Source organism: Podarcis tiliguerta, assembly GCF_965153285.1.
Source record: "Podarcis tiliguerta genome assembly, chromosome: 6".
Taxonomy (NCBI): domain Eukaryota; kingdom Metazoa; phylum Chordata; class Lepidosauria; order Squamata; family Lacertidae; genus Podarcis; species Podarcis tiliguerta.
In genome coordinates, this window is record NC_139539.1 from 63,243,366 (window position 1) to 63,254,290 (window position 10,925).

Sequence of the window (10,925 nt, forward strand, 5' to 3'; positions counted from 1 at the left end):
ATATCCCCAATTCCTTCGTGGATTTGTTCTTCTTACCTGTCGCATGCATTAATATTAGGACTATGTGCATGCCAATCCCTGTTCCAGAGGGAGAAAAAGCAGGTGGGCAAGGGTGGGACCGACCCTCTATACTGCACAGCCCGGAAAGAGAGAGAGGTTGTGTTCTGTAGGTCAGGGATGGACAGATTGTGGTATTTATTTGAGGGGTATTTGGGGTTTATTTAAACTAGAACCACAAGGTCCAACCAAAGCTGGTAGTAAAATAATGACCAATTGGGTGAGAGCACCAATAATAATAATAATAATAATAATAATGTAGAGTGGTACTTGATCTAGAGAGTAGACTTCTGTTGATGCAGCCTAGAATAGCATTACTGTAGCTTCTTTTGCTGCAGCATCACATTGTTGACCCATATTGTGGTCTACTAAGACTCCTAGATCCTGTTAACATATACTGCTGGTGAACCAAGTGTCCCCCATCTTATATTGGTGCAGCTGGTTATTCCTGCCTAAGTGTAATACTTAATAATAAATAAGTATTATTTATACCCCACCCATCTGGCTGGGTTTTCCCAGGTTGACTCTGGTTGGCTTCCAGCACATATCAAAGCATTTAATTAATTAATGTTTGGATTTCTAATTCATTTCAATGTGTCTACTCTGAGTAGGACTAGCATCCGAGGCAACCGTGTGTGTGTGTCTTTCCCAAAGGTGTCTTTCCAAGATATAAAGCGAGGCAGGACACAGTTAAGCGGGGAGATGTGGAAAGGTGGGAGGGGGCACACAGAGAGAGAGAGAGAGGAGGAGGAGGAGGAAAGAGTCGCCTTGTTAGTTTGTTCACAACTTCAGAAACACAGCCCATTACTCAAGAAATACCTGGGTGTCGGTGTGTAAGAGATACAGAGTGCGTGGCAGCAAAGAGAGAAGGGGCTCTGCGCAGCTCCTAAGTGCTGGTGGGACGGCTCGGCTGGCTTTTCCCTCTCGCCCGCCTCTGCCCTCTTGCAGGCAGAATGAAAGGCGCACCCACCGATCCCACTTCCTGCCTCTCCCCTTTCGTTGTTTGCTCGCCTGGCTCCTTCCCGTCCTCTCCCCTGCCTGCCTGCCTCCTCCAGCTGGGAGCGCGGGGCAAGGGCACCGCGCGCATCCCGCTGGGCAGCCTTCGCGGGGATGTGCGCGCCTCCTGGTCGCCGGAGCAACGGGCTGCTTTGGCGAGGCCAGCCCAGTCGAGCAGGAGGCGGGTCTGCTGCCCAAGCCCGGAAGCAGCGAGACGGAGAGGAAGGCGCTGCCGCGATGCAGGCTGCAGGAGAGGCGGAAGTTTTGCTGCGAGCAGCCACTCGGGAGAGGCTGGAGAAGTTCGCGCAGCTGAGAGGTGGAAGGGCTGGGTTGGGGGACTTACTGCGCCCCAGGGGGCACTCAGGGCGCAGACCTTGGGGCCAGCTCCTCCCCTGGCGAGCAGCCTTCCCGCGAGTTACTGCGAAGGCCTCCCCTCCCGCAGTATCCCCAGCGTGCAAAGGAAGGACTGGCCCAGCCGGGAGGGCCAGGGCTGGGCCGCTCTCTGGTCTGCATGTGTAACGGTGCTGCAGGGCAGTTCCAAATGCGATGGAGCATGCTCAGCTGCAACCCCCTGCCTTTTCATTGCCCACCTTAGCAGAAAATGCGCTCCGCACCCAGGTCCCCATTCTGAGGCAAGAGGGTCCGGGACAACAGAGGGGGAGTGTGTTGTTGTTGTTTTTCCCACCCAGGCCAGACTGAAACTTGCGCAGGAATATAATGTCCCACAGCTCTTGCTTCAAAGCTGACACACCCTTAGAACCTACTCAGTCTCTCCCATTGCAGACCCTTCCAGCCTGGCAAAAAGAGACCCATTGATACCGAAAGTTAGGTGATCCCGTTACAGGGAGAAACTATAAAAGTGAGAACGTGGATGGTTTTGATATCTGCCATCTCACTTTAAAGGCAGCCAGCTTGCTACCCATCTCTTCCACCTGACGCTCATCTGATTGAGACTGCAGTTGTTTCATTCTCTGAAACAAGGCTTCAGTTCTTTAAATAAATTTTTTTAAAAAACCTTGCACACAAAATCCTCTTACCAAAATATGTATTTTGAAGACTGTACATGCAGTTCAAATGTTTTTAGCGGCACAATGGAATGCATGTTTATACAGAAGTTCTAGCTCGTTCCATGAGCTTAAAAAGGTAAAGGTAAAGGGACGCCTAACCATTAGGTCCAGTCGTGGCCGACTCTGGGGTTGTGCGTTCATCTCATTCTATAGGCCGAGGGAGCTGGCATTTGCCCGCAGACAGCTTCCGGGTCATGTGGCCAGCATGACTAAGCCGCTTCTGGCGAACCAGAACAGCGCACGGAAACACTGTTTACCTTCCCGCCAGAGCAGTACCTATTTATCTACTTGCACTTTGACGTGCTTTCAAACTGCTAGGTTGGCAGGAGCAGGGACTGAACAACGGGAGCTCACCCTATTGCGGGGATTTGAACCGCCGACCTTCTGATCGGCAAGCCCTAGGCTCTGTGGTTTAACCCACAGCGCTTACTCCTGGGTAAATGTGCATAGGATTGCTGCCTAGTTGTGTCACTCTAGTTGTGTGCCATGCTACAGAGGAATGTGGAATGGCAGAGGTAATGCCTTATTCCTTTCCCAGTGAGACAGAGCACAGACGATTAGTGAGAGGTACAGTGACTTGATAATTGAGGTCTCCAGGATTTTCTTTCTATTTAGCAGTGTGAGCAGGGATGACATTGGAGTATGTTCTCATCCATGTCTTAATGGGGACATATTTTGACAACAATTCTACAAACTGCTTTATCTGAGCCACACACCATGGCTCGCTCTATCTATTTTGATGCCTCATAAGTGAAAATGGTTTTTCTGAGTGTATTTTCCTATAACATTGTGTTGAGGAAGTGCATCAATCTGCAGAGACTATGCAGGAATGTGATGCTTTAATATTGGTAAAGCAAGCACGTCAACGTATGGTCAGTGGTTGGAGAGAGACTAGGGAACCCATGAAAATTGTTTTGAGCTTCCGAAAGAGTGTGCTATAGGTGCAATAATTGAACTAGCTTAGAAAGCTCAGATAGGGATTACTAAATAGCAGTAATCTGAAGGCAAGCACCAGATTTGATGGGGTGCTGTTTTCGGCAGGTTGGTCATCAAAGGAATAGAAATAGTTCCTTGCCAGAGAGAAGCAGTCCTGTATCTTAGCTGCCTCATGTGCTTATTCTTTAATAATTTAATCTTCTGGCATTTACAGCACAAGGGAGGAGTCAACACTCAAACCACAAATTCTCCTTGCTTGTCCCCCGATAAATACCAAGTTGTTTTTAAAACAAACAAACAAACAAACAAAAAATAGTCAGCTAAGAGAGGACAAACTAGCTCTCTCCCTCAGGCAAGGAGCTATACCTAGTCCTTTGAGTCACCAGGGCTCTTTCTTATTCTTGGGAAGACCAGGGAAGACAAAGGATGAAATGTGTCAGAATTTTAAGTGACTCTAGGTTTCCTTTCCTTTGGGAATAGTTGTGGAAGGGGGCCCTTTAGGTTGTTAAGCAAACATAAAATTGAGCCTGGTGTTTAGGTTTCCTTCTTTTCTCTTATATCAATAGATGTTGTTAGGTAGGCAAATGCCCCCATTCCCCTTCTTCAAATTTCTCTTCACAAATCCCTGATATGTTATTGTTTTCCAAAACTAATTTAGTAAATGGTTGATTTTAATCACTCACTCAGAATGAACTTCAGCAATGGTAGTTATCAGATCTGTGCAGACATTTAAAAATAAAAATAAAATATTTTTCCTCCCTGCCACACCCAATTTAATGCCCAAAGTAATAACTACTCCAACTAAACCACATACTGTACTTTCACAGAACATTGTAACAAAAGAGCCACTCTTGTCCTGGGCATTGTAATATCACCTGATTTTGTAGGCAGAGTCACTGACTTGCAGTACCAAAAAGCATAGATCATGGAATTGCAGAGTTGGAAGGGACCCTGAGGATCATCTAGTCCAGCCCCCCCCCCCCCCGCAATGCAGGAATATGTAGCCATCCCATATGGGGACTGAACCTGCAGTCTCAGCACCACACTCTAACCAACTGAGCTATCCAGATTACAGATGAAGCCATGTTGGTTCGTAAACCTTCAAAATCCACAGTCAGATAATGCCCCCCACTCCCACTTGTTCTGAGGCTATTCCAATTCCTCTGAGGCAATTTCTGTGGGTCCTGTTAGGAGAAGAGGCGGGAAAGCCCGTTGCACAAGAAGAAACCCTTAGGTAACTGCTTCCCAGTAGCTTTATTAGGACCTGGAGTGAGTCTCATGAGCCAGGTAAAGAAGCCTGGGGGGAGCACATTTGTGCGCACACCCCGGCAGGTGTGAGATTCTCCATCCCTGGTTTAGCTAGAAAGGTAAGGAATGGGAGCCAAGCCTCAGAGTCTATTAGGGAGAGGATCGTTTTAAAGGGCTTCAGCGCTATTGGCAATTGTTATTTCCTGTAATAAAATGTTCTTATCTTCAAACAGGTAAAACGGTCCAGTCTGGAACATTTTGGGATATTGTTGTAATAACAGCAGTTGACAAGAAACAAGAAATAGCTTACCAGCAACAATTATCCCAAAAGCTGAAAAGAAAGGAACTCCCTCATGGTGTTCAATACCATGTTTTTGTGGATCCTCCTGGACCAAAAATTGGTGGGTTCTGATCGCATTTCCTGGGAATGTGACAATATGACAGATAAGTTCTTTGTAGCAAAGTTAAAAGCATAACCCTAGCTAAAATAAGCACTATCATTTTCTTCCATTAAAACTCATAGGACATAACCTTGCTTAAGTTTAATAACAATAATTTCATCTTGTACCTCGCCCTAAGAGCCCAGCATGGCTCAACAATATATTTTGCTTAACTTTGGCAGGCTCATGCCTCAAGTTTGGAAGGCTAACTTTCCAGTCATCTGGTGAGCAGAAACCGAGCCAGTTTGTGGTTTAAACATTCAGCATAATTTGATTAATTTTCAGACAGATAAAAAGGTTCTCCTTCGGGTGCATATTATGACAGCTGTATCTCTTTCACTGAAAGATTTCCAGAATGCCATTAGAAACTGAATTATATTAATTAAACCTCCAAAAATATGTTCAAATACTATTATTAAGCTTCTTTTGATTCAAGTGTGCAACTCCCATCTGTATTAATGAGACGGATGTTCTTTTGGACGACATGACAGTTGAATAGATTCATTAAGGTCTATCCTAGTTTAGGTATTATCATCTGTGCGTTCTCATCATGTATTATGGTGTCTAAGACGCCAAGGATATTTCTACAGGTAGAAACTGGACAAAGGGTTGCAGTACTTAGCTAGCAACCCAGCTAGCAATCAGTGTTGCATTTAATTCCACCTTATGAAATAAGAACCCACATCTATCTTACTCTGGGCCAGAGGTAGTATGGTTCTCAATACCTGTTTCTAGGAACTGCAGGAAGAGACAGTGCTCTTGTGGTCAAGTTCTGCTTGCAGGCTTCTCATAGGCAGTTCTTTGGCCACTGCGAGAACAAGGTGCTGGACTAAATATTCTATTGACAGCAGGCTTTTCTCCTGTATTAGCAAAAGTGTCCTATATATACTTTATACTGTTCAGCCAAGCCTGATTTTAGAGTTAATAGAGAGAGGTCACAGTCCACTGAGTCACTTTGCAGGCAACCATGGTTTCACCATGGCTAACTCTAGAAGGGTAAAGAGCCCAGGCTTGAAGGGTAAAGAGTCCAGATTTCAGTCATAATATAAAAGCCGTGTCTGTTTGAGAAGTATGTTAATGATCATTTTAGTTTTGGATAAATATTACTGCATCAGGTGTACCTTCAGACTGATTCTGAAACCGATCTGTGAAGTTAAATATTCTATCCAGTCAGTCATCAACTTTTTTTCCCCTATTCATTGGGCTTGACAACTTTGAGGTAAATTTTCAATATAAAATTCTCATTACCCAAATCACTATGAAGTAAAAAAAAAAAAAATCAACATAAGTGTGTTGCATTTATGTCAGTGAGGTAGAAATAAAAATAGACTAATTGTGTATTAGCGAAAGCAGTCTTGAAGCAGAAACCTGTTGTTTGCTTCTTTATATGTAAATATATTCATTTTATACATTTATTGTATCCCACTCTTTCTTCAAATTGCTCAGGACAGTTCATGGGAACTCTTATTTTGTCTTTACTGTAACTCTGTGAGGTAAGTTAGACAGAGAGATGGTGAACTGGTCCAACATCACCCAGTGAGCTTTAAGGGGATTTGAACTGACATAAATTTCAAAAGAAAGATATTTCTCTCCATCCTATTATGTGAGCCCAGTTAAGTGATCTCATACTAGAAGTGAGCGAACTGAATACTCAAGGCATATTGATTGCCTCTTCTTGTTATTTCTAAATTGAAGTATGTGTTGAAATGTTTTGTAGGAAACGGTGGATCAACGCTTCATGTCCTTCAGTGCTTAGAAGAACGTTATGGTGATAAATGGGATTCTTTTACCGTCATATTAATTCATTCTGGTAATCTGTTCCTTTAAATTACACTTCTCTTGCATTATGTAGGGTGTTTTTCTTCCTTGAAGAAAAGATAGCAGTGAAGATGAATAGGGGTTTTCCCCACTACAAAATTAAACTCAAATTGGATTGGCTTATTTAGGTCAAATCATCTGAATCATCATCTGCTGCAAATACCTTACGGAGGAGAAGAGAAGGAATATATAACAGCCAGTGCCAGCATCCAATAAAATCTCACTCCCCTATCACTCCCCTAAAGTTGGAAAGGGCAGGGTGTAACTTCCTTATGGTACATAGCACTGGATTCAGAAATCCAGTGCAATCTTGTGTGTGGTGAGTTTTCAGTGCACCAGAAAGTAATAACCACATTAGTAGACTGTCCATTAACATGTTATGGGTTGTATGCTTAATAGTATACACTTGGTTATGGGATTATCTTCTATCGGGGCATACAGAGAAACATGCACGTTGACAATTATTTTCTCAATATACTGTTAGTTTGGATGTCATACTATAACTTGTTTTCAACCATGGGTTGATTGTGAATGTGCCTCCTGCCCTCCATGCAGCTTTGCCACCTTAATGGATGTAGCACACAGCACAAACACGCCGCTATATGGCTTGTGTTGTGTGAACCCAGATGGTGGTTTTCATTTTAGTTTATAGCCAACAAATCAGAATTAAGTCAATGTTTGTGGAAGTCCTTATTTTAAAAGTGGCAAGCTTTAAAGTTCTCCAGAACTCTTCATCAGGCAGAATGTTCTGCAAAAAGTGGTTTGGGGGCAGTGTACGAAAATTAGGCTGAATGTTGTAGCCATTAGGTCAGCTTGTAGACCCTGTCCCAAGATGGATGCAGGCTAAAGAAGGCCCTCCTGATTGCTATAGATACCAGGTTACACATATAAGAGTCTGCTATAAAGAAGCAATGGCTACTCCCCATTTTTGAGAAAAGAAAAGTCTACAGTCATACCTTATGTTACATTTGCTTCAGGTTGCATGCTTTCAGGTTGCATCCCGAGGTGACCTGGAAGTACCAGAAAGGGTTACTTCCGGGTTTCGCCACTCGCGCATGCGCAAACGCGCAAAATGACGTCACGCACATGTTCAGAAGCAGCGAATCGTGGCACGCACAGACGCTGGTTGCGTTCTTTTCAGGTTGTGAACGGGTCTCCAGAACGGATCCCGTTCGCAGCCAGAGGTACCACTGTAGTTCAGGCTTCTTCAACCTCGGTCCTTCAGATGTTTTGAGACTACAATTCCCATCATCCCTGACCACTGATCCTGCTAGCTAGGGATCATGGGAGTTGTAGGTCATAAACACCTGGAGGGCCGAGGTTAAGCCTGGTCTAGTTCATACATCACATCCAGGATTGGGGAGCCAGTTGCTTTCATACAGTATAAGGTGAATGTGTCAGTCATAATTTAAATAGCAATTTCAGCTTTCATTTGCCTGTTTAATAAAACATGTTTTGTAAATGTTGTAACCTGGTCTGAGCCCTTGGGGGAATATAAAATTATATATCTAAATAAATAAATTCCCCCTGCATTCGGCTTTCTGCTTCAGATTTAATTCTGTAATGGTTGTTCTTAACAAGCGATGTTGTTTTTGTTGTGGAGGTGGGTATGATTAACAAAATCAGTCCTCCTGGCAAACTGGGAATATCCCCTCACTCACACAGTTTAGTATATTCTGCAAGAAGAGGCTGTTGGTCCCACTTAACTGACATTCTTAACTGAACATAACAGAACACCCACTGAAGGGAGGGGCTGATTCCAGAGCAAAACATACAAGCCCTGCCCACCAGATACCCAGCACTCTACTATTCAAATTAGGCCCCAATGTTTTTCTTAAAAGTTTTCATAGGACTACATCATCAATCACACAAAAACGTTAGGTAGAATGTTATATAACTTAGGAAACCCTTTAAATTCTGTGTATCTGCATGAACACCTCTGTGCATATTGTAAAAGTTACTCTTTTATTTATTTACTTTTTAAGGTGGCTACAGTCAACGTTTACCAAATGCGAGTGCTCTGGGGAAAATCTTCACAGCTTTGCCTTTTGGGGACCCGGTTTATCAAATGCTGGATTTAAAATTGGCTATGTACATTGATTTCCCCCTCCACATGAATCCAGGCATCCTGATTACTTGTGCCGACGATATTGAACTTTATAGTACTGGAGCAACAGAATTCATAAGGTTTGATCAGCCCGGGTTTACTGCATTAGCCCATCCTTCCAGTTTGACCATTGGTATGACTCATGGTGTGTTTGTGTTGGAGCCAGCATCACTTTTGACAGAAAAGGGACAGCTCGAATACAGATCTTGCCACCGTTTCCTGCATAAGCCTAGCATTGCAAGGATGCGCCAGTCTGGAGCAGTGTGTGAAAGAGGTCATTGTTCAGCATCTTCTCCTGGAGGACAGGGAAACTCCAATGTCATTTCTGAGTGCGTGTACACAGATAGTTTATTTTACATTGATCACACCACTGCAAAACTACTTGTGGCCTTTTATAAACAGATGGGCATGTTGTGCTGTGAAATAGATGCCTATGGCGACTTTCTCCAGGCATTAGGGCCCGGAGCAACACCAAATTATGCAAAAAACATAGAAAACGTCACAAAAGAAGAGTCGGGCCTAGTGGAAATAAGGGAGAAAATATTTGAACTTCTAAAAGGATTGCCACTCAATGTTGTACTCTTAAATAACTCCAAATTCTATCACATTGGGACGACTTGCGAATATTTGTTTCATTTCACGTCTGATAGGAAGTTGAAATCAGAAATGGGGTTGATGCCAAATGTTTTTAGCATCTGTCCAGACAGCGTGGAGGACACTGGGAAATCGGCATGTATCATTCACAGTATACTCGGTCCAAGGTGTTCTGTTGCACCTGGCTCAGTAGTTGAATATTCTTGGCTGGGACCAGAGGTTTCAGTGGGAACAAACAGCATCATCAGCGGCTGTTATATTGACACAAAAGCAGACATACCTCCAAACACTTTCATAGCTACACTAAGCGTGAGGATTGATGGAGAAGTAATGTATGTGAGCATGGCGTTTGGTACAGAAGACAACTTGAAAAAGAAAGTGACAGATTTGGCAGATACTCACTTAATCAATTTTTTTGGAATCAGCCTTGGACAGTGCTTAGAGCTCTGGGGCCTGAGAATTTCGGACGAGCTCTTTTCTGGTGATGAGACCTGTCGAGGGTTATGGACAGCTCGGCTTTTCCCTATTTGCTCCACTTTAAGCGATTCACTGAAAGCGTCTTTAGGGATTCTAAACTCTGCGCAGAACATGTTGCCTTTTAAATTGAATGGTTTTAAGCTCTTGTCTGTTGAGGAAATGCTTCGCCATAAAGATGTAGAAGACATGTTGAGGTTCAGGCATCAGCTCTATGAAGAAATCAGTCTGCAGAAACTGAAAAGGGAATCTGATTTGTGAAAAGTGTATGGAAGTGTTAACATTTCCCCCCGTTCTTTAATTTGAAGAGGATTGATTGCTTTCAAGCTTGCGGAAACCCAGGAGCAAGCAGCACACACACTTTTCCTCCCGTCTGTCTTTCATTGAAGTAGAAATAATGAAACTGCATTAACAGTGTTATTGTAGCATAACATTAATAATGCAAAAAAAAATGCAGATAAACTATTCTTTTGATGAAAAAATTAATGAAATATTTCACATCTCTAAAAACACAAAGAGGCAAATAGCTGTCCATTATTATTATTATTATGTTTTTGGTTTTTATTAATTCAAGTGGAGAACAGAACTTATTAATTAGAAGTTTTAAGTGGTTTTCAATCAAACTTTTTCAAAGAAGGATATTACCTCTTGCAACACTTTACCTTTTCTCGGGCTGGGTTGTTTTAAGTGGAGAAAACAATTGTGCATTTGATCATGTCTGTATAATCTTCATCCCTTTTGCTTGCATTCATTTTTGATTCAGATTTGCCATGGCCAATGACTAGCGCAATAAAGTTATTTGGATTGGATTGGAGAATCTTCATTGATCAAACACTGAGAGATCAGAATGACAGCTGGTGTGCAAGTTCACAGTACCATTCCACATTTTGTGTGTGAACTCTTAACACTACCATCCCTATTTTTCAAATATATGTGGCTGTGGCTTCATTATTATCTTTTAGGCACAAGCTGTGCATTACAGTCCTAAGCAAGTTTACTTAGAAGTAAGCACCACTGAGTTCTGTAGGATTTACACATTTCCAGTGTTCAGGATTACAGACTGATCCACTAAAGTATTTGGCTTTAATTACGGTTGGCTTTTAATATATTACCGTATTTTTCGTCCCATAGGACGCTCCGTCCCATAGGACGCACCTAGTTTTTTGGGGGGGAAATAAAGGAAATTTT

At 43.0% G+C, this 10,925-nt stretch overlaps 2 protein-coding genes across 11 annotated transcripts in view; one reads left to right on the top strand and one right to left on the bottom strand.

Annotated features, from left to right (window-relative positions):
* LRRIQ3 (leucine rich repeats and IQ motif containing 3) overlaps positions 1 to 4,633 on the bottom strand; it is a 43,612-nt gene extending 38,979 nt beyond the window's left edge. For 4 of the 8 annotated variants that reach the window (XR_014513085.1, XR_014513086.1, XR_014513088.1 and 1 more), the window contains exon 1: positions 4,615 to 4,632. The gene's annotated coding sequence lies outside the window, so the exon portion shown is untranslated. Of the gene's footprint in view, positions 1 to 36; positions 138 to 876; positions 1,017 to 4,614 lie in introns of those variants that run through there. The other 4 variants (XR_014513087.1, XM_083448413.1, XM_083448416.1 and 1 more) reach the window with 3 other exon arrangements.
* On the top strand, positions 48 to 10,546 carry FPGT (fucose-1-phosphate guanylyltransferase; the record flags this gene model as incomplete). 3 transcript variants are annotated; one of them, XM_083448425.1, is made up of 4 exons in its annotated part: positions 48 to 102; positions 4,538 to 4,705; positions 6,462 to 6,554; positions 8,548 to 10,546. In XM_083448425.1, the coding sequence occupies 4 exons, from the start codon at positions 63 to 65 to the stop codon at positions 9,996 to 9,998; spliced, it is 1,752 nt and encodes a 583-aa protein (XP_083304551.1). In that variant the 3' UTR covers positions 9,999 to 10,546. The 3 variants fall into 3 exon arrangements, with proteins under 3 accessions (XP_083304551.1, XP_083304550.1, XP_083304552.1); XM_083448424.1 differs by lacking the exon at positions 48 to 102 and adding an exon at positions 1,168 to 1,369; XM_083448426.1 differs by lacking the exons at positions 48 to 102; positions 4,538 to 4,705 and adding an exon at positions 1,168 to 1,369.
* Positions 10,547 to 10,925: the final 379 nt, after the last annotated feature.